This window comes from Lycium barbarum, chromosome 2, assembly GCF_019175385.1.
Source record: "Lycium barbarum isolate Lr01 chromosome 2, ASM1917538v2, whole genome shotgun sequence".
Taxonomy (NCBI): Eukaryota; Viridiplantae; Streptophyta; class Magnoliopsida; order Solanales; family Solanaceae; genus Lycium; species Lycium barbarum.
Genome location: NC_083338.1, coordinates 138611811 through 138636539, shown reverse-complemented (window position 1 = coordinate 138636539; position 24729 = coordinate 138611811). Strand labels below are relative to the sequence as shown.

The window sequence follows — 24729 nt, the reverse complement described above, 5'->3', positions numbered from 1 at the left end:
TAATTAAAGTGTAATGAAGTTGCTAAGAAATCAGGAGAGGAGTTAAAGTGGATAAGGAGCCGTTTGGATATGATTGCGATAAAATCATGAGATGAAATCATATTTGGACTTGCAATTGAGATTTTTTAAGTTGTAATTTTTTTTTATAAATATAAAACCCACAAGTTGTGAAAACTATCAAAATTTTCACAATTCTTATACAATCTTACCAAATGAGTAAATCATAGTTTATAATAAAATTAATACTCTACTAGAAAGCCTTTCTAACAAATAAAATATCAATTAATTAAACTTTAGTTTAATAAAAAAAAAATTAACATGAATAGTAATGTAACTACTCTCTAATATAATCCTCCCACGTGGTATGAATATATCTACCAACTTATGATTAGTAAACATGATAGGTAAATATATCTACCAACTTATGGGTCTTTTTTTATAAAATATAAACGTATGAGTCAAATTTTATATTTATATTTTTTGAAATTATGATTCAAATCCTAAATCATGCCTTTTTGAATGATTTGAGATTTCATCTTATGAGCTTTGATTTCATCTAACGATTTCATCTCATGATATGAGATGAAATCACATGTCCAAATGCTAATTTCATTTCATATCGCATGTCCAAACGCTACTGAGTAACTTTAAAAAAAGTGCGTTATCATTTTCACTAACCGGAGCTAGCTGCTACCCAACACTAGAAAAAGGAAATCTTTACTACTTGACTTATGGATTACTACTGCTCTCCAGGCTCATCATTGACTTATTCTATAGGTTCCTTGACAAAAGAATAGAGCAAAAGAAACCAATGTACTGTAGTTACATGCTAGTAGCTCGTTTCAAAAGAAAGATACGCCACTCCCCCATTCAAACCTATCACCTAACAATTTGAAAACTATAGTGTTGCATGACAGCTAACAATGGCCTAATTTACTTTGAATTTTTCGTTTATTTCCTAAAATTGCTTAGATAGTGTATACGGTAAAAATCGGATATATGCAAAATCGATGATATCGGGGCCGAGAGTAAGATCAAATGAGCATGAGTATGATCAGTCTTTCTTCAGACCGGGGGATTGCACCAGATGTGGCTGATTCGAGAAAAGAGAAGTAAATCTATTGGTCCGGTATCCCCGGACCAAACTCTGCGTTGCCGTTAGCCCGGTTTCGCCAAGTTAAGTTCTCGTGGCCGTTAGTCCAGTTTCTCGGTATCCGAATTGAACGTGGCCGTTAGTCCGGTTAACCAGCTGCGGAACCGCCACGCGTCAAGACCATTCTGTCATTTTGTACTGACAACCGTACGGGTGTCAGACCGTACGGTCCTATCTTATTATTTTAGGGTTTCTTTATTCCAAAAGGGCTTTGTGTAGTATGAAAGGGCTCATGAGGCAAAACTATAAATAAAGGACATTTCCCTACTTTTAGGGGTTGACGTTTTGAGATATAGAACATTGTAATAGAAAATATATTGAAGCACTCTCTCTTTCTTTCCTTTTTTAGTCCGAATCAGTGGATCTTGTGGCTTGTTTATTCTTTCAACATCATTAGCTTAATCGTCTATAACAACATATTCGTTCAAGGCATCGATATATATATATTCACATATATATATTATAGCACGCAAATCCTTAAATATTTCACATCAACCCAAAAAAGATTAAAGTTTATCACATATCCTATACTTCACTTATAAATTCAATTGTTATCTAAATTCGGGGTAAACAGGTAGGACATTAGACATAACAAGTTTGTATTTCCAAACTATGATATTCTTTAAATTATGAAATATGTCCCCTTGAAGTAATCATATTTTGAGCCTTGCTGAGAACTTAGGATTGATCGACTTCAGTCTCCTCACTTATTTTTTGTAGACGAACAAGATACTACTGACACAGTTTTAGAGTGACAAAACCCCTCTGTTTAAACATAAGATCTCTCTTGACATGATCTACCCATCAAATAGTCATAATAAACAGAGTTAATACATCAAAATTCCCAAATATAACCATTTTACTAGCTTTATACTTAAACTATTAGGTAATTATAGAACCCTCATAAATTACATTATTCTCATATTAAAATACCGCTTGACTCCTTTGGCATTGAGTAATCTCAGTCTTTGCAAAACGCATGTAAGTTTATAATTTCATCCAAATAAAATGTCCATCATCTAATTAGTCCTGATTTTTTTATTATTAATTATAATTTAATTTATAAATTAGTATATAATTTCTTATATCTCTCTCTTGTCTTTTATTTCTTTCTTCTTCATTTTTTTAGGATTCATCTATTTTCATCATCTTGTTCATCGTTGACCAGCAACTAATTAGCTTTTTCAACTTCTTCACTTGGTTCACCTATCAAGTCTTTCACGATAAAATTTGAGTGGGCGAACTTGTGAAATCGACGACCTTTGGCAAGAACATGTGACAAAGAATCATGATTTTTACTAAGAATTGAAGTCGGGACAAAATATAAAAATTAAGAGTTGGTCTTTGTTTTTACAGTTTTGTTTGTATACTTAAATTTTTTATTTTATTTTTTTGTTTTAAAAACTAGGAGCTAATTAGTTTAGTGGAAATTAATTTCAATTTTCAAGTGACAGAAGAAAGGAGGAGTTAATTCCACATGTACTGTCGCTTGTCAGATTAGAAGCGATTATTGAAGAATAAAACACACACAACTAGTTTTAGAGAGTCCGGTACACTAAATTTCCGAAATAGTTTTAGAGAGTCTGGTACACTAAATTCCGGATATACACGGATCGGACAACAAGAATAACCAACCTATTCACCGTCCGAATAGTTTAGATATGAAATTCGTAAAATGGGAACAATTTACAACTTAGTTTATTGGTGGATCTCCAAACACCTGACTATCTTTTCTCCTCTCTTTTATTGTTTGACGGGCCAAATTATACACTTGATATATGATATTCTCCACTAAGAAAATTTACTACTCCGTAGTTAGAAGAGGGGTTGTGACAGGAGGTGAAGGAATGTCAAAATGTAACAGCGGAAACACTTATAACTGTACTATTTTTGGGGTATTGTTCTTTTAGGCACATTGTTAAATGGTTCTAAGAGTTACGTTTTATCAACAAATTACCTAAAATCATTACTACTATTAATGAACAAAAATTGCTGAAAGTAATGAGAATAAGGAGAATTGGACAATGATTGATTTTGAAAGCAAACCGAAGCAATTTGCTCTTTAATCTTAAACCTCAAACAAATGAATGAATCAAAAATTACAGTATTCACTATACTGGATTAGCGTGCACAACTACAATACCCAACTAGTTTCCTGCTATTCATTTTCTAGACTAGAGTTGAACAAGAAGATGTAGATGGATCATACAAAGCAGGAACCAAGTATTTCCTTCCATTTGTACCATGTGCATTGTAGCTTGCACCTGTAGTTTTGTCTACCAATAAATCTCCTGCATAGCCAGGGTAAGCACCCTTAGCATAAACACCAGGGCAGGCAGATGCAGCCTCCAAAGGCGCATCTGCTTCGCCCTGATAGTAACCATTTCCAAATGGGTTCGTGGCGGTTCCAGCCAATAAGCTAGCCAAGTTGATCACCATACCATCAACACCCACATCGTTGTTTGGTGCACCCAATGGAGGGCTTTGTGGTCCGTAAATGGGCTGGTGGAATGGCCAGGCGCAGTAACCAGCACATTGGGTTTCTGAGTTACCAACCCAAATATAAGCAAATTTGTAAGTTTTGCCCTTAATAATAGCACCTTTGGAAGACCCATGGGTTCCACACCGATTGACACAGAACCCATCAACGGCAACATCTGAGGCGGTCAAAACAATGTTAATAGCATCTTTTTGTTCACCCTTTGATGCTAATTGAACGATTTGTTTTTGTGTCAATGATTTTCCTTGGGAATAATTTTCAAGGAGTACTTGTTTGCCTAAAGAGAGGGAAAGGGTGTTCTTCGAATTGGCGAGATGGTAGTATTTTTCTGTGGTTTTCCACCATTCGGCTACTGAAGGATGGGTTTTAGATGGAGTCGGAGAAGAAAGGGAAGTGATAAAATCGGATACAATGGCCCTTTGGGATGGCTTGAATTTGCCATACCATATTAGATTGACAGAGATTTTGCCAGAAAGAAGTGGACCTTTGTGGTACTGCAAGAGCTGATCTTGGACTAAAGCATTGAGCTTTCTTGAAGCAAAGCACACATTAAAGAAAGAAATCAATACACAAAGTGATAAAATGAAATGAGTCCACTTCCAACTGAGGAAAGACATTTTTTTGTTGTTGGTACTACTCTGGGAGACTCTGGTGAGAAGCTAAAGCTTTGTGGTTTGGATGAAATACAGGGGAAGAGAGGAGGGCTATTTATACATACAGTAGGGAGAGTAATTAAAGTGTAATGAAGTTGCTAAGAAATCAGGAGAGGAATTAAAGTGGATAAGGAGCCCTTTGGACATGATTGAGATGAAATCATATTTGGATATGCAATTGGAATTTTTTAAGTTGTAGATTTTTTTATAAATATAAAAATCTCACAAGTTGTGAAAACTATCATAATTTTCATAATTGTTATACAATCTTACTAAATGAGTAAATCATAGTTTATAATAAAATTAATACTCTACTAGAAAGTCTTTCTAAAAAATACAATATCAATTAATGAAACTTTAGTTCAATAAAAAAGAAAATTTAACATGAATAGTAAAGTAACTACTCTCGAATATAATCCTCCCACATGGTATGAATATATCTACCAACTTATGATTGGTAAACATGATAGATAAATATATCTACCAACCTATGAATCTTTTTTTTACAAAATATAAATATATTGATCAAATTTTACATTTATATTTTTTGAAATCTTGATTTCAAATCTTAAATCATGCTTTTTTAAATAATTTGAGATTTCATCTTATAAGATGAAATCAAAGCGCTGATTTCATTTAATGATTTCATCTCATATCGCATGTCCAAACGCCAATTGAGTAACTTTAAAAAAAGTGCGTTATCATTTTCACTAACTGGAGCTAGCTGCTACCTAACACTAGAAAAAGGAAATCTTTACTACTTGACTTATGGATTACTACTGCTCTCCAGGCTCATCATTGACTTGTTTTATAGTGTACCTGCACCAGTTGACAAAAGAATAGAGCAAAAGAAACCAATGTACTGTAGTTACATGCTAGTAATAGGCTAGTAGCTCGTTTCAAAAGAAAGATACGCTACTCCCCTGGTCAAACCTATCACCTAACAATTTGAAAACTATAGTGTTGCACGACAGCTAACAATGGCCTAATTTACTTTGAATTTTTCGTTTATTTCCTAAAAATGCTTAGGTAGTATATACGATAAAAATCGAATATATGCAAGACCGGTGACATCGGAGCTGAGAGTAAGATCAAATGAGCATGAGTATGATCAGTCTTTTCTTCAAACCGGGGATTGCACCAGATGTGGCTGATCCAAGAAAAGAGAAGTAAATTTGTTGGTCCGGTGTCCTCGGACCAAACTCTGCATTGTTGTTAGCCCGGTTGCTCCAAGTTAAGTTCTAGGGGCCGTTAGTCTAGTTTCTCCGTGTCCGAATTGAACGTGGCCGTTAGTCCGGTTAGCCAGCTGCGGAACCGCCACGTGTCAAGACCGGCTGTCAGACCGTACGGTCCTATCTTATCCTTTTAGGGTTTCTTTATTCCAAAAGGACTTTGTGTAGTATGAAAGGGCCCATGAGGCAAAACTATAAATAAAGGACATTTTCCTACTTTTAGGGGTTGACTTTTTGAGATCTAGAACATTGTAATAGAAAATATATTGAAGCACTCTCTCTTTCTTTCCTTTTTTAGTCCGAAACAGTGGATCCTGTGGCTTGTTTATTCTTTCAACATTATTAGCTTAATCGTCTATAACAACATATTCATTCAAGGCATCGATATATATATATATTCACACATATATATTATAGCACGCAAATCATTAAATATTTCACATCAACCCAAAATAGATTAAAGTTTATCACATATCCTATATCTCACTCATAAATTCAATTGTTACCTAAATTCGGGGTAAACAGTTTGGCGCCCACCGTGGGGCTAGGATAATAGTGGTTTTTTAATCTTTGCTTCTATCTCCTACTCGATAGATTAAGAAATCTTTTGCTAATCTTTGTGAAAACGGACCAAATGGCAAGCAGTAGATAATCTGGTCATGCCAACAACAACGAGATTGTGGCTGAAAACGAGAACAGTGGGCTACGGGACCTACCAGCAGATCCCATCGACCCAAATTCTGTTGATTCGAGGGAAGGCCTCAACCGGCAGAACACCGTGAACCGGGATAATGCCACCCAGCCGGCCACTGATCCCTTAAATACTCATAATTCAATTACTTTATCCCAGGCACAAGGCCGGAAAGTATCGGATACCCCGGATGAGGTTAACTTACATTTAATTTTTGAAATGTTGCAGGAACAGAGAACCGCCATCGCCGAAGAAGGAATCGCAATAGCTCAGCTGCAAAGTAAAAATGATATAGCAGTTGTTTCTCTACCTTGCCGTAACCGAGGTAGCGGTAAGTGGTGTTTTGGTCCGAGAAGAATCAGGTACGCAATTTCCTATATATTATGTGAGTAAGACTTTAGGGGATGCGGAGACCCTTTATCCCCACCTTGAAAAGTTGGCTTTGACATTGGTAAGTGCTTCAAGGAAGCTCAAACCTTACTTTCAATGCCATCCGATATATGTAATGACAACTTATCCTCTAAAGAACATCATGCATAAACCGGAATTGTCGGGTAGACTGACCAAATGGGTCATAGAGATTAGCGGATATGATATCGAATATAAACACCAGACGTCCATTAAGTCTCAAATCTTGGCTGATTTTGTGGCAGATTTTACCCCGGCTATGATCCCCAAGGTTGAGAAAGAGCTTCTGCTAACCTCGGGAAAGGCTTTGGGTATTTGGTCTCCACACACGGACGGGGGCTCGAACCTCAAAGGTTCCGGGCTAGGTATTGTCCTTAACCCCCCCCCCCCCCCCCCCCGGGGGATGCCATTAGACAGTCGATTAGAACTATTACATTGACTAACAATGAACCCAAGTATGAGGCTATGATTGCAGGTTTAGAATTAGCTCGGAGTATGGGGGCCGAAATAATCGAAGCAAAATGCGACTCTCTCTTGGTCGTTAACCAAGTAAATGGCGTCTTCGAGGTTAAGGATGAATGAATGCAAAGGTATATGGAGAAAACTCAAGTGATACTACATCGGTTTAAAGAGTGGACCGTGCAGCATGTACCCAGGGAGCAGAACAACGACACATTGGCCAATTTGGGATCTTCGGTCGAAGGGGAGGAAATCAACCCCGGAACCATAGTGCAATTGATGAATTCGGCGATAGAAAACGGGCATGCTGAAATAAACACGATGGGTCTAACTTGGGACTGGCGCAACAAATACATCGACTACTTTCAAGATGGAAAGCTCCCGATTGACCCAAAAGAGTCAAGGTCATTAAGGACAAAAGCAGCACGGTTCTGTTTAATAGACGGTCAATTGTATCGACGGTTTTTCTTCGAACCCCTGGCTAAGTGTTTGGGTTCCGGAGAAACTGATTATGTGATGAGAGAGGTCAATTGTATCGACGCCTTAGTTCGAAAAATTATCAGAGCCGGTTAATACTGGAACCGGATGGACGAGGACACGAAGAATTTTGTCCGGAAATATGATGGGTGTCAAAGTCATGCCCCGATGATCCATCAACCCGGGGAGTTGCTACACTCGGCGATATCAACTTGGCCTTTCATAAAGTGAGGAATGGCTATTGTTGGTCTTCTGCCATGGGCACCAGGTAAGGCCCGTTTTATTTTGTTTATGACTGACTATTTCTCCAAATGGGTTGAAGCGCAGGCATTCGAAAAGATTAGAGAAAATGAAGCTATTGACTTCATATGGGACCACATTATTTGTCGTTTCGGTATCCCGACCGAGATAACTTGTGATAACGGTCCTCAGTTCGTTGGCAGCAAGGTCAATAATTTTCTTGAAGGGTTGATGTCACGACCCAGCCCCGTGGGCCGCGACTGGTGCCCTACTTGGACACCTAAACAGACTTACATACCGGATCGTCGTATCAAAGACTTAATCAAACTTAACATACGTCATTTTAAGCAAATACTGAAAACAAATATCATCTTAAGCGGTCGCCCGTACAGAAACATCATATCCAAATCTGATAGGTTGGCGGAAAACACATCGCCAGATATATACACATATACAGACAAATGGGTCGTTTTGGCCATAATAGCAAACGGGGCCGCATTAAGAGGCAAATCATAATCACAAACGAACAAACATAACCCATGACCCACATATATGACTACAGGCCTCTAAAAATCATAACATAAACATATGACGGAACAGGGCCCCGCCGTACCCAAATAGCCATATATATATACTAGTTATGTGAGGCCCGTGCTAAGCCCGGGCCCAAACTCAAGATATAAAAGTAGATATTTTAACTAAAAAAATATAATCTGTGTTAGTACAAGTGTACAACAACAACAACAACAACCATATACCCATTGTAGTCCCACAAGTGGGTAATTATATAAAAGCAAAATTTTCATTCCACTGCTTTAATATTTTAACTTCCATTTTGATAAAATTATTTACTTCAAATCAAATGCGGAGCCAGAATTTGACATTTATAACTTATGTATCCTAATTTTCTAAAGTTATTTAGTTCTAAATAAATAATCTATACATAGTTAATGAACTTTTAAGACAAATACATAATTTAACTTGTGCAGCGGATGGAGCTGCTCCTCTCTTAATTAGGGATTAGGGGTTCGAACATGGATATGGAAAAAATCTTTGGAGGAAGCGTTCCCTCCGAATAGGCGCGATACAGTGCTAATTATCTAGATTAATTGGGCTTAAATGCGGATATCGAGCACGAACCAGAAAATCAAAGAACATGAAAAATGAGGTAGAAGGTTCGATAGCTTTTGAAAAGTAGACCTTAAAAATAAAAAATAAAAAAAATTGACTTAAATAAATAAGATTAGGACCTAAAAGTAATTAATTAATTTTTTTTAAAAGAATTAGAAATTATTGTGAGGACTACAAAAGTCCCCAGGTTCGATAGCTTTTGAAAAGTAGACCTTAAAAATAAAAAATCAAAAAATTTACTTAAATAAATAAAATTAGGACATAAAAGTAATTAATTAAAAAGTTTTTAAAAATTTGGGAAACTCTTGTGAGGACTACAAAAGTCCTCACATTCCCTCTTATATTATATAGTAATATACAGAATATGCATAACAGAAGATATGTACCAAAAATATGAGCTCCGGATCAAAAGGAGTAATCCAAGTGGCAGAATGTATATCCTATACTGGAGGATCACCAAAACGAGCGTCCATACCTGCGGGCATGAAACGCAGCCCCCGAAGAAAGGGGGTCAGTACGGAATATGTACTGAGTATGCAAAGCATGAAATACAGAAATTCGAATCATAACTGAAGTGTGGAGTACAGAATATGGATACAGAATCGGTATATCAAAACCTGTGCTGAAAATATATATGTATATCATGCAAATAAAATATCATGCATAGGCCTCAGGTACGTGGTCGCCACTCCGACGCTGGCGCCACAACACATCATACTCCAGAAAGTTTCAAATCTCCGTACAATCTCCGAACATATCATATCATCAGAATATATCGTATCATCAGAACACATCATACGCCATGTCACATCATAACGCCGTACATAAGCGGTACCCGGCCCTACGGCGAGGTCTCGAGAACCGTAACACATCATACTGTCGAATATCACATAGTGCGCACGATCACAAAATCGGCTCGGGATCCGGCGAACGATACCATAGTAGTAAGCACGAGCGGAGTAGTGCGGAAACCATATGCATATACATATTTAAATAAATTCCAAGACTCGACAGATAAATACGTATACATACTGATATTAGAAGGCTCAAGGTAAGCATCGAGTTCATCGGAATTTAGTATACAAAAGTTACGGACTTTCAAATTACAAAACTTTCGAAAAACACATCATAGGTCATTTTCTGAAAATTTAGTATCATTCATTCTTAAGGAGCTTTTAAATAACATTATAGAGTACTTCAACGGAGCCTTAAAATCATATGCACATATTCAAAATATACATATCCAAACTTTGGCCATAACGAATATTTTTCGAGCCACATCCGGAAACATATCGGCTAGTACTTCAAACATAATAGGCATTTGTCAAGTCATATAGAATACTTCATGGAAATCAAAGACATAGGCCATCCTAGTGGCTCTAGGAGTAGATTATTTCTTTGGAGCATATACATATGTCATTCATTTACTTCATAAGGGTCATGCCAAAAAGGAAGAACGATAAGCTTTACATACCTCGATCGCTCAGTACCAAATCTCGATCCCTCGCCAAACAAATCCCGACTCAAATCTCGGGCTCTCCAATATCTACAATAATATTATCAATTACTCAAAAATTAGCTACTAGTACTTAGAATTTTTAATTCTAATTAGTATTTGTCTACCGAAATTTCGGTAGCACCTTCCCTGTAAATTCAACATCCCCGAGAATTAAACTCGGTCAAATTCATCAACAATACCAACAACCAAACCAATAACATCGAAAACCAATTTAAAATGCATTCCACATTAGTAACCTTCCTTTCCAACATAATTCATCAACATTCAACTCAATCACGAATTTTCAAGCCGATATCGATTCTTACATGTCCACTACCAATTCAAGATCATTCAAGTGCAATTCAAACGCATTTCATACCATTTTACAAAGTATACAAAAATCCACCAAGACTAGAATTCATCTGAAATCTCCAACCTTCGACACAACATTCACAACACATTTTTCATCTTCCCATTTTATCGACAACAACCACAATTTACACCTTAACAATTCCATTTCCATAATTACATAAATTTACAATAAAATCACAAAATTTCCTATAACAACTTAACAACAATTTTCATGCCAACTTAAACTAGAATTCTTCCATTTGCATAAAAAGGCCATTACAACACAATTAACATAATAAATAAAATTTGATCATTCCCCTCCATCAATACCCATTTTCGGCCACACACACACATACCCATGACACAAAATTTTCATACTCTACATTCATTCCCACATACTACAACATCTATATAAAATTCTTCCAAGCTAAAAAGAGTAGAATTCTTACCTTTTCCAAATTCTCCTCTTTGTAAAAAAAGTACTTTCTTACCTCAAAGTTTATACCACGTTGAAGAGGGTTCCGGGCTTAGTAGAAATTCACAAGAGATGACTTTTGAACCAAAGATTTGAGCTCCACAAGTTTTTTTTTTTCTCTTTCTCTTTCGGCCGAGAGGCCTTTTCCCTTTTGCTCTCAAATTTTTTTTGGTCTAGAATGTTCTAATGAAGGATACATAATGGACCCTCTCTATTTATTTATTACATAGTTTAAGTCACATGGGCTTGGCCATTTTTTTTTCCATGGCTGGCCCCTTATGGGTTGGGCCCCTTTTCATTATTTTGTTTTTGAGCCCACTTAATTGGTTAATGTTTGTAATCGATGAAACAAATTTTCAAAATTCCCATTTTGGCCTTAGCCTTCCTCGATATTCCCGCATCAATGCTTCATGAATAACATATATATATATATATATATATATAAAATAAAATCAACATGTGGCCTTATTTCTTACGAGTCACAACTATTTCAGAATTTCCGAATATGCGAAAATGCGGGATATAACATCCTCCCCCCCCCCCCCCCCCCCTTTTAGAACATTCGTCCTTGAATGTTAAATTAGCCTTATAGGTATTATAAACATTTTGGGGAAGGTTCTTTATATGGACAGCATATATAATTCATTCATTAATCAACATAACCAAATACAGAATTTAAATTACCTGTAGGCATAGGAAACAGGTGAGGGTATTTCTTATTCATTTCATCCTCTGCTTCCCAGGTCATTTCTTCTCTGTTATTGTTTCGCCACAAGACCTTAACAGCAGTGTTTTAAAAGGCGTTTTTGAGGCGAGCCTCGGGGCGAGCCCCGGGGCGGGGCGTACCAAAAATGCCTCGGGGCGATGGGTCGGGGCGCAAGTCCCCAAAGGCGTACGCCCAGCAATTTGGGGCGTACGCCCAGGCGTTTGGGGCGAGTTTTTTTTTTTTGTTGGGGCGTAAGCCTAGGCGTTTGGGGCGAGTTTTTTTTTGTTGGGGCGTAAGTCCAGAAAACTTCTTCAAACTAAAACGAAATTTGTTAAATAAGTCCTTAGTATAATGCCCAAATTTTCAAAAGTCAACATGTAATTACTCAAATATTTTAAAAAGGAACTGAAACATTAAATTTAAAAGTCAAGACCTTTTTTTATTGCTAGAATGCCTAATATATGTTCTTTTCCAATTATTTATCTTGTCTTCTACTATCTCAAAAAAGTAACGAGCAGTCACTTATACTTGTAAGTACGTATAATAGATTGTTCTAATTAGTTTTTTTGTGGGGGTGGAGTATGTATATGTGTGTATATATATATATATATATATATATATATATATATATATATATATATATATATATATATATATATATATATATATATATATATATATATATCACTTATTTATTGTTTTCTTCAATTTTTTACGTTATTTAACCAATTTAAAAGTATTTATTATAATTATATCATTTTATAAAATACTAAAATTAAAGTCCCATGAGGCTTACGCCTCGTGCCTCGAGGCTTACGCCTCGCTGAGGCAGACATAAAACGCCTCGCCTTACGCCCCCGCCTTTTAAAACACTGCTTAACAGAAGGTACATCTTTGGTGCGCAGTCTCCTCACCTGACGATCCAGAATAGCTACAGCTTGTTCTTCATTAGACAATTCCTCTGTTACCTGAATATCTTCTATGGGGAATACCCTGGAAGGATCACCAATACACTTACGGAGCATTGACACATGAAATACCGGATGTACTGCCTCCAGATCGAATGGTAAGTCTAGCTCGTAGGCAACCTCGCCTATCTTCCGAATAATCTGATAAGGCCCAATATATCGCGGACTGAGCTTCCCTTTTCTACCAAATCTCATCACACCTTTCATAGGTGACACTTTCAGAAATACCCAGTCACCAACCTGGAACTCTAACGGTCGACGTCGTTTATCTACATATGATTTCTGTCGACTCTGAGCTGCTAATAACCGTTCCCGAATGAGTTTTACCTTATCGACTGCTTGCTGAATCATATCGGGACCAATCAACTTTGTTTCACCCACATCGAACCAACCAATCGGAGATCTGCACTTTCTACCATATAAGGCTTCATACGGTGCCATCTGGATGCTGGAGTGATAACTGTTATTATAAGAAAATTCAATAAGCGGCAAATGATCATCCCAGCTACCTCTGAAATCAATAACACAGACCCGTAGCATATCTTCCAGCGTCTGAATAGTACGCTCGGCCTGTCCGTCGGACTGAGGATGAAATGTTGTGCTGAGACTCACCTGAGTCCCTAATCCCTCCTGAAATGACCTCCAGAAATTTGTTGTAAACTGAGCACCTCTATCGGTTATAATAGATATAGGGACTCCGTGAAGCCTTACTATCTCTTTAATATACAATCTGGCATAATCCTCAGCCGAATAAGTAGTCCTGACCGGAAGAAAATGGACTGATTTTGTCAGTCTATCAACAATAACCCAAATAGAATCATACCTGCGTGGAGTGCGCGGTAAACCTGTAATGAAATCCCTATTAATTATTTCCCATTTCCAAGCTGGGATTTCCATTTCCTGTAACAATCCGCCGGGCTTTTGATGCTCGATCTTAACTTGCTGGCAATTTGGGCATTGAGCAACGAACTCTGCAATATTTCTTTTCATACCATCCCACCAATATAAGCATCTGAGATTGTGGTACATTTTAGTGGATCCAGGATGAATAGAATACCGAGCATAATGTGCCTCTCCCATAATCTGCCGTCGCAGTCCTGCAACGTCCGGCACACATAATCTGCCTCTGTATAATAATACCCCGTCAGGTGAAATTTCAAACTGAGTCTTTTCTTTATTAAGGGCCACATCTCTGTACTGTACCAGAATAGGATCCTCGAACTGTCGCTGTTTTACCTCTTCTGTTATCGATGATTCGGCAACCTCTCAGACAAAAACCCCAATATCTCCAGAATCGGCCAAACGGACTCCAAGGCTGGCTAACTGATGAATTTCACGAACTAATTCCTTCTTCTCTGGCTGCACGTCGGTCAAACTGCCCATAGATTTGCGGCTAAGTGCATCTGCCACAACATTAGCTTTTCCAGGATGATACAAAATATCTACGTCATAATCTTTCAATAATTCGAGCCATATTCTTTGTCGCAAATTCAGTTCCTTTTGCTTAAAAATATACTAAAGGCTTTTGTGATCCGTATAAATATCAACATGGACCCCATATAAGTAATGCCGCCATATCTTCAAAGCATGAATCACCGCGGCTAATTCCAGATCATGGGTGGGATAATTTCTCTCGTGCGGTCTGAGCTGCCAGGAAGCATAGGCTATAACTCGATCGTGCTGCATTAATACACAACCTATCCCAATACTAGAAGCATCACAATAAATAACATACCCATCTGACCCCTCTGGAAGAGCTGGAACTGAGGCTGTGATTAATATATCCTTCAGCAACTGGAAACTGCGTTCACAAGCATCGGTCCACTGAAATTTTGCTGCCTTCTGAGTTAACTTTGTTAATGGTGCCGCAATAGAAGCAAAACTTTCCACAAACCTCCTGTAATATCCGGCCAATCCCAGAAAACTGCGTACCTCAGTCGGTGTCGTGGGCCTAGGCCAATTCTGTACAACCTCAATCTTCTGTGTGTCGACCTGAATACCATCTGCTCCGACGATATGCCCCAAGAATGCCACTGAGGTTAACCAGAATTCACATTTGGAGAATTTAGCATATAATTTCTGCTGCCGCAGTGTGTCAAGTACGGTCTTCAGATGATCTGAATGTTCCTCTGCTAATCACGAATAAACCAGAATATCATCAATAAACACAATCACGAACATGTCGAGGAACGGCCTGAATACCCGATTCATCAAATCCATAAACACTGCTGGAGCATTAGTTAACCCAAAAGACATCACCCTGAACTTATAATGCCCGTATCGGGTCCTGAAGGCAGTCTTTGGAATGTCTGCCTCTCGTACCCGCACCTGATGATAGCCCGAACGCAAATCTATCTTTGAAAAATATTTAGCACCCTGCAACTGATCAAATAAATCATCAATCCGGGAAAGGGGATATTTATTTTTGATAGTCACCTTATACAACTGTCTGTAATCAATACACATCCGCAGCGACCCGTCTTTCTTTCTCACAAATAATATCGACGCTCCTCAGGGAGACGTACTGGGTCTGATGAAGCCTTTTTCTAATAGATCTTTCAGCTGCTCTTTCAACTCTTTCAATTCTGCAGGTGCCATTCTGTAAGGAGGAATAGATATAGGCTGGGTATCTGGCAATACATCAATCGTAAAGTCTATCTCCCGTTCAAGTGGGAGACCTGGGAGCTCATCCGGAAATACATCTGGAAATTCATTAACAACCGGAACTGACTGGAGAGTAGGTGTTTCTGCTTTAGTATCGTGCACTCGAACCAAATGATAGATATACCCTTTCTGGATCATCTTCTTAGCCTTGAGGTATGAAATAAACTTACCTCTCGGCGATGTTGTATTTCCTGCCCATTCTATACCTGGTTCCCCTGGAAACTGGAAACGAACCACCTTTTTCTGGTAATCAACATTAGCATAACAGGAGGCTAACCAGTCCATACCCATAATAACATCAAATTCCATCATATCTAATTGTACCACATACAGTCACAGAATAATCTTTATATACCCGTCTCACTATAATAAAATCCCCAACCGGTGTAGCTACCTCGAACGGCCCTATAGGTTCAGGTGTTATCCCAATTTTACTAGCAACGAGGGGAGAAATATATGATAAAGTAAACCCTGGATCAATCAATGCATATACAGCTCGAGAGAAAACCAGTAATGTACCTGTGACAACATTTGGCGACGCCTCCTGATCCTGTCGGCTGGCCAATGTATATATGCGGTTCGAAGGACCGCTGGAATCAGAAGCCCCGCCACGGCCTCTACTGCGGCTCGCAGGTGCTGACATACCTCGCCCCGCAGGGCGTATAGCTGAAGGAGTAAAAGACGAACCAGCAGCTGATCCCATCGACTGAGATGCACCACCAGAACCACTCGTCAACGGACAGTCCCTCATAATATGGCCCTGACGGCCACAAGAAAAATAGGCACCTGTAGCTCTATAACACTCTCCTGGGTGCGACCTCCCACAATAAGAACACCGGAGCAGGGGTGGCCTAGACTGACTGGGACCTCTGCTCGTCTGAGAACCTGAGACTCTGGAACTCTGGCCTGCTCCAGACTGCCCCGCCCCGCCAAACCGTCTACCTGTAGACTGTGTACTCCGGCCTGATGGAGGAGGATATCTACTGGACCGCTGCTGCTGAGGCTGTCCGCCTCGAGACTCTCCATAATACCCGGCTGATCTAGCCCACTTGGGCGGTCTCCTATCACGATCTCTGCCCGTCTAATCCTCTCTGTGCCGGTCCTCCATCCCCTGGGCATAAGCCTGTAACCGGGCAATGTCCATACCTGTCTGTGATGCCATCGCCATACAGCTGTCAATCAAATAGCGACTATAACGTACCGGTGCATCCGATCAGGCATCTCAGCTACTATGGCAGGTGCATATCTAGCCAGAGAATCAAACTCCAAGCTGTACTCTCGGACACTCCTGCCTCTCTGCCGCAGTTGCAGAAATCTATCAACTCTCGCCCGCCGCAACTCTGGGGGCAAAAAGTGGCTGAGAAAGGCGGCTACAAACTCATCCCATACAGCCGGTGGAGCATCCTCACCTCTGGACAGCTCTCATGACTCATACCAATTGATCGCAACATCTCGCAATCTGTGTGAAGCTAACTCGACAGACTCGATCTCAGAAGCCCTGACTAGTCTCAACGAACGCTGCATCTGTCGAATGAAATCCTGGGGGTCCACTTCGGGCTTTGACCCGTAAAACTCTGAGGGACCACAAGTCAAGAAATCCCTAACCCTCAGACTGTCACGTCTGTCCATATCATCACCCCCTAGCCCGCGTCTGCGAGCCTGTCCTGCTACCAATGTCGTCAACAACTGAACAGCCTCTCTCATCGCCCTGTCCTCCGCCCCTGGCTAAGGAGATGGAGGCTTGGGCGATGGAGCCTCTGGAGCTAATGGTGGAGCCGCTCCAGGCTCCCCGGATGGTGGTGTAGCAGAACCCTCTGACTGGGGTACACTATCGGGCATAATCTGAGCACTAGCCCGAGTAACCCTCTGTATCTGACTGGTCTCTCCTGCCACTGCATTGCCCTTATGGGCAGCCGTCGCCTTCTTCGGAGGCATCACTGAAAAATATAACAGCCGGTCAGAAAAGAGTCATCCTAATAGCACAGCTCTATCGCACGATCTAAGATCCAAAGAAAGGTAACACCCTAAATGTCCTGTAGCCTCATGTTTATCGATGTGGTGCACAACACACCGATAAACAAGACTCTACTAGACACGGCCTGTAGACATTCCGAGGACAAACTGCTCTGATACCACTTCTATCACGACCCAGCCCCGTGGGCCACGACTGGTGCCCTACTTGGACACCCAAACAGACTTACATACCGGATCGTCGTATCAAAGACTTAATCAAACTTAACATACGTCATTTTAAGCAAATACTGAAAACAAATATCATCTTAAGCGGTCGCCCGTACAGAAACATCATATCCAAATCTGATAGGTTGGCGGAATACACATCGCCAGATATATACACATTTACAGACAAATGGGCCGTTTTGGCCATAATAGCAAACGGGGCCGCATTAAGACGCAGATCATAATCACAAACGAACAAACATAACCCATGACCCACATATATGACTACAGGCCTCTACAAATCATAACAGAAACATATGACGGAACAGGGCCCCGCCGTACCCAAATAGCCATATATATATATATATATATATATATATATATATATATATATATATATATATATATATATATATATATATATATATATATATATACACAGAATATGCATAACAGAAGATATGTACCAAAAATATGAGCTCCGGATCAAAAGGAGTAATCCAAGTGGCAGAATATATATCCTATACTGGAGGATCACTAAAACGAGCGTCCGTACCTGCGGGCATGAAACGCAGCCCCCGAAGAAAGGGGGTCAGTACGGAATATGTACTCAGTATGCAAAGCATGAAATACAGAAATCTGAATCATAATTGAAGTGTGGAGTACAGAATATGGATACAGAATCGGTATATCAAAACCTGTGCTGAAAATATATATGTATATCATGCAAATAAAAAATCATGCATAGGGCTCAGGAACGTGGTCGCCACTCCGACGCTGGCGCCACAACACATCATACTCCAGAAAGTTTCAAATCTCCGTACAATCTCCGAACATATCATATCATCAGAACATATCATATCATCAGAACACATCATACGCCATGTCACATCATAACGCCGTACATAAGCGGTACCCGGCCCTACGGCGAGGTCTCGGGAACCGTAACACATCACACTACAACACAAGGCATATATTGCTACAAAATACATTGCATCTAAATATAAAAATTTTCGTGGCTAAACACTTTAGCCACCAAAAAAATTTTCGTAGCATTCGTAGCAATATGTAGCGTAGCTAAAAGTTAGCTACAAACTTTACATGATCCGTGGCTAAGGATTAATACTTATTGCTACGAATTTTTTGTGTTGTAGCTATGATGGTAAGAAATTTTTGCCACGAAAAATATATTTGTAGCAAGTGATTTTATTCTTTTGCACGACAAAATAAATTCTGTGGCTATCTTTATGCTTTAGCCATGAAGTGATATATTGTGGAAAAAGATGTAATTTATTTTGCCACAAAAATTAAAATATATAGCTATGCTTACATATTAGCCTCTTGTTATTAATATGTATTTATGTCTAGCTAGAAACTCAAAATTTCATAGCTAGAAATCGGCATAAGATCCATGGATATATTTTTATTATATATTAAATTATAAATTATTGATATAAATTTATTTATTAGTAGCGATAAAACTTTTCATTGCAAATCTATTGCTATTTTTCCAGATTAAATATTTTCAATGGTTCCATATCCATACATATTATGAACATTAACAACATAATAAGCTTAAGGTACGACTTAATTCATACAAAAAATACACAAATATATAACTAAAGTTCAAGGCATTCATAATACACAATACTTCCAAATCATACATAATGAGATTGTAGAACAAAACTAGGTAGGCTGGATAGTAACAAATATTACAAACTATGTACAGTATGTTATACATTTCAACCACAATCCGTAAAATTCTAAAGTTTCTCATATCCCAAAAAAAAGGGCATTTGTCTGGGATTTGTGATGCTGCAACCCTCCCGATGATCTTCTTGCATTCAGGGAAAGAATGAAGTAGGTTTTACCTGCATCAATATGCTGAAAGCCTGAAACAATGAACCAAAAATACTTTGTCACAAACTTATATGTGAATCATAAAATAAAAATAACGGATATAAATACATTTTATGTATCTCCATACCATTAACAAAAAGGCTACACGAATGTCTGCAAAGTCATTTTTCCTCCTCTCTAACTCTTGTCATTAAAATGCATCTGTAAATTCAGAAATTAAACTAACAATCACCACAATAAGAATGAGCCCCCCCCCCCCCCCCCCCCTCACCCGCCAAAAAAAAATTAATACAAAGATGAAGTTTGCTAAGTAACGATAATAGAATCTCAAGAAAAAAAAAAGATTATGTCTTGACAATTCTTTTACAAGAATCTTAACATATAACAAAATGAAAAAACAAAAAGTACAATATACAGATCTTTGTAATTGGAAGAGAGAAGCGCCGATTATCGCTGGTCGAAGACAAAAAGGGAAAAGTAATAGAGGGGTGTGGAGGCTGGAAAGGGAGAGGATTGGAGGAAGATGTTTAGGTTTTGAAGACTTTATTTTGGACAATTGCCCTAGCCTTTATGACCATTTAACTTATTCACTACTATATTTTACTTTTCTTTCCTTCTATAATAGTGTACGTAAATGAAAGTAAATGCAAGTACTAACAAATATTAGTAAGAAAATTACTTCTGAAGATATCCTAAATAATAACTACGTATAGTTTGCATCAAGTAAAATAGGAAAAACCAACTAATATATGATATCGTTAATCTTTGCATATGGTCCTATTTCAATTATATTAAATTCTTAATTTTATATTCTTAATTAGAGTTACAACGATTAAGTTTTAAAATAGTACTTTCCTTCTATAATAGTACGTAAATGAAAGTAAATGCAAGTAGTAACATATATTAGTAAGAAAATTACTTCTGAAGATATCCTAAATAATAACTACATATAAATAATTTAATATCGCTAAAAGATTACTATTGCTACAACAAATTTCAACTCATGGTAAAAAATAATGATTAGCTGGAAATGTTATCACAACAATGAGTTCCTGGCCATATCATGTCATCATGATAAATAATTGTAGATATTAAGCCTACTATTGCCACGGTTTCTTAGTACTTGAAGCAAAATTATCTATTTAGCTATAATATTTTGTTTTAAGTAACTCTTTGTGGTTAAAAGATTACTATTGCTACAGTAAGTTTCAACTTGTGACAAAAATTAATGATTAGCTATGAAATTTTATTATAGCAAAAGGCCTGTGGCTATATAATTTAGCTATTGCCACAATTTTTTAGAACTTGAAGCAAAAGTATCTATTTAGCTACAAGATTTTGTTTTAAATAATTTATCGTGGCTAAAAGGCTACTATTTCTACGGTAACTTATATCGCGTGGCAAAAACTTATGATCAGCTACAAAATTTACTGTAGCAATAAATTTTGTAGCTATTTAGGTAAATATTGCCACGATTGTTAGCAATTATAGCAAAACTGACGAATTAGCTTTGTCAATTAAATTTTCGTGGCTAAGAAATTTTACGAATTTGTAGATAGCCATGGAATTCCAATTTCCGTGGCTATTACTAGGTATTAGCCACGATTTTTAAATTCATAGCTAAGATTTCGTAGCTATATATGCCTTATGTTGTAGTGTCATACTGCCGAATATCACATAGTGCGCACGATCACAAAACCGGCCCGGGATCCGGCGAACGATACCATAGTAGTAAGCACGAGCGGAGTAGTGCGGAAACCATATGCATATACATATTTAAATAAATTCCAAGACTCGACGGATAAATACGTATACATACTGATATTAGAAGGCTCAAGGTAAGCATCGAGTCCATCGGAATTTAGTATACAAAAGTTACGGACTTTCAAATTACAAAACTTTCGAAAAACACATCATAGGTCATTTTCTGAAAATTTAGTATCATTCATTCTTAAAGAGCTTTTAAATAACATTATAGAGTACTTCAACGGAGCCTTAAAATCATATGCACATATTCAAAATATACAAATCCAAACTTTGACCATAACGAATATTTTTCGAACCACATCCGGAAACATATCGGCTAGTACTTCAAACATAATAGGCATGTGTCAAGTCATATAGAATACTTCATGGAAATCAAAGACATAGGCCATCCTAGTGGCTCTAGGAGTAGATTATTTCTTTGGAGCATATACATATGTCATTCATTTACTTCATAAGGTCATGCCAAAAAGGAAGAACGGTAAGCTTTACATACCTCGATCGCTCACTACCAAATCTCGATCCATCGCCAAACAAATCCCGACTCAAATCTCGAGCTCTCCAATATCTACAATAATATTATCAATTACTCAAAAATTAGCTACTAGTACTTAGAATTTTTAATTCTAATTAGTATTTGTCTACCGAAATTTCGGCAGCACCTCCCCTGTAAATTCAACATCCCCGAGAATTAAACTCGGCCAAATTCATCAACAACCATACCAACAATACCAACAACCAAACCAATAACATCGAAAACCAATTTAAAACGCATTCCACATTAGTAACCTTCCTTTCCAACATAATTCATCAACATTCAACTCAATCACGAATTTTCAAGCCGATATCGATTCTTACATGTCCACTACCAATTCAAGATCATTCAAGTGCAATTCAAACACATTTCATACCATTTTACAAAGTATACAAAAATCCACCAAGACTAGAATTCATCCGAAATCTCCAACCTTCGACACAACATTCACAACACATTTTTCATCTTTCCATTTCATCGACAACAACCACAATTTACACCTTAACAATTCCATTTCCATAATTACATAAATTTACAATAAAATCACAAAATTTCCTATAACAACTTAATAACAATTTTTATGCCAACTTAAACTAGAATTCTTCCATTTGCATAAAAAGGCCATTACAACACAATTAACATAATAAATAAAATTTGATCATTCCCCTCCATCAATACCCATTTTCGGCCACACACACACATATCCATGACACAAAATTTTCATACTTTACATTCATTCCCACATACTACAACATCTATATAAAATTCTTCCAAGCTAAAAAGAGTAGAATTCTTACCTTTTCCAAATTCTCCTCTTTGTAAAAAAAGTACTTTCTTGCCTCAAAGTTTATACCACGTTGAAGAGGGTTTCGGGCTTAGTAGGAATTCACAAGAGATGACTTTTGAACCAAAGATTTGAGCTCCACAAGTTTTTTTTTTTTTTTTTTCTCTTTCTCTTTCGGCCGAGAGGCCTTTTCCCTTTTTGCTCTCAAATTTTTTTTGGTCTAGAATGTTCTAATGAAGGATACATAATGGACCCTCTCTATTTATTTATTACATAGTTTAACTCACATGGGCTTGACCATTTTTTTTTTCCATGGCCGGCCCCCTTTTTCATTTTTTTTTTTTGAGCCCACTTAATTGGTTAATGTTTGTAATCCATGAAACAAATTTTCAAAATTACCATTTTTGCCTTAGCCTTCCTCGATATTCCCGCATCAATGTTTCATGAACAACAAATATATATATAAAAACAAAAAATCAACATGTGGCCTTATTTCTTACGAGTCACAACTATTTCAGAATTTCCGAATATGCGAAAATGCGGGATATAACGTTGAAGATCAAGAAAATTGTATCAACTCCGTATCACCCAAGTGCAAACAGATAGGCAGAATCCACGAATAAGATAATCATTCAAAATCTAAGGAAAAGAGTTAAAACATCGAAGCATCACTGGAGGGAAGTTCTACCGGAGGTATTGTGGGCTTATAGAACCACATCAAAATCAAGCACAGGAGAAACGCCTTTCTCGTTGGTCTACAGGGCAGAAGCCCTCATCCCCGTAGAAGTTGGTGAACCGAGTCTCCGATTCAGATACGCCACCGGTGGGTCAAACGAGGAGGCCATGGCCATAAAACTCGACCTCACGGATGAACTTCGCGAAAACGCATTAGTCCGCATTGCAGCCCAGAAACAGAGAATGGAAAGGTTACTACAACCGGAGGGCCAATTTTGACATTTCCAAGTTGGGGACTTGGTGCTTCAGAAAGTTACTTTGAACACTAAGAATCCCAACGACGGAAAGTTGGGTCCGAACTGGGAAGGGCCGTACAAGATAACAGGAATAACGGGTAAAGGGTCATACCAGCTAGAATCCATGGACGGACAACGGTTGCGCAATAACTGGAATGTGGCTCATTTGAAGAGATACTACTGCTGAGGCACGCAAATCCTTAAATATTTCACATCAACCCAAAATAGATTAAAGTTTATCACATATCCTATACCTCACTTATAAATTCAATTGTTACCTAAATTCGAGTTAAACAGGTAGGACATTAGACATAACAAGTTTGTATTTCCAAACTATGATATTCTTTAAATTATGAAATATGTCCCCTTGAGGTAATGATATTTTGAGCCTTGCTGAGAACTTAGGATTGATCGACTTCAGTCTCCTCACTTATTTTTTGTAGACGAACAAGATACTACTGACACAGTATTAGAGTTGAGCAAAGGAACAAAACCCCTCTGTTTAAACATAAGATCTCTCCTGACATGATCTATCTACCCATCAAATAGTCACAATAAACAGAGTTAATACATCAAAATTCCCAAATATAACCATTTTACTAGCTTTATACTTAAACTATTAGATGATTACAGAACCCTCATAAATTACATTATTCTCATATTAAAATACCGCTGGACTCCTTTGGCATTGAAAGTAATCTCAGTCTTTGCAAAACGCATGTAAGTTTTCATCCAGATAAAATGTCCATCATCTAATTAGTCCTGATATTTTTATTATTAATCATAATTTAATTTATAAATTAGTATATAATTTCTTATATATCTCTCTTGTCTTTTATTTCTTTCTTCTTCATTTTTTTTAGGATTCATCTATTTTCTTCATCTTGTTCATCGTTGACCAACAACTAATTAGCTTTTTCAACTTCTTCACTTGGATCTATTTTCTTCATCTTGTTCATCGTTGACCAACAACTAATTAGCTTTTTCAACTTCTTCACTTGGTTCACCTGCAAGTCTTTCACGATAAATTT

At 37.8% G+C, this 24729-nt stretch overlaps 1 protein-coding gene and 1 long non-coding RNA gene across 2 annotated transcripts; both read right to left on the bottom strand.

Moving 5' to 3' along the window:
* Window positions 1-3161: 3161 nt before the first annotated feature.
* Window positions 3162-4337, bottom strand: LOC132627545 (protein PHOSPHATE-INDUCED 1-like). Its single transcript, XM_060342942.1, has one exon. It carries the CDS (start codon window positions 4268-4270, stop codon window positions 3323-3325), a length of 948 nt encoding a protein of 315 aa, XP_060198925.1. The 5' UTR covers window positions 4271-4337; the 3' UTR covers window positions 3162-3322.
* Window positions 4338-19425: 15088 nt separating this feature from the next.
* On the bottom strand, window positions 19426-23134 carry LOC132627544 (uncharacterized). The gene is made up of 4 exons (XR_009577907.1): window positions 22741-23134; window positions 21905-21976; window positions 19772-19845; window positions 19426-19676 (listed from the first exon to the last, which is right to left on the bottom strand). It is a non-coding gene; the product is annotated as an uncharacterized LOC132627544 (long non-coding RNA).
* Window positions 23135-24729: the final 1595 nt, after the last annotated feature.

What these genes read in the sequence shown, in the direction of transcription:
- LOC132627545 (XM_060342942.1), bottom strand. Translation starts at nt 4,270, where the DNA reads ATGTCTTTCCTCAGTTGGAAGTGGACTCATTTCATTTTATCACTTTGT.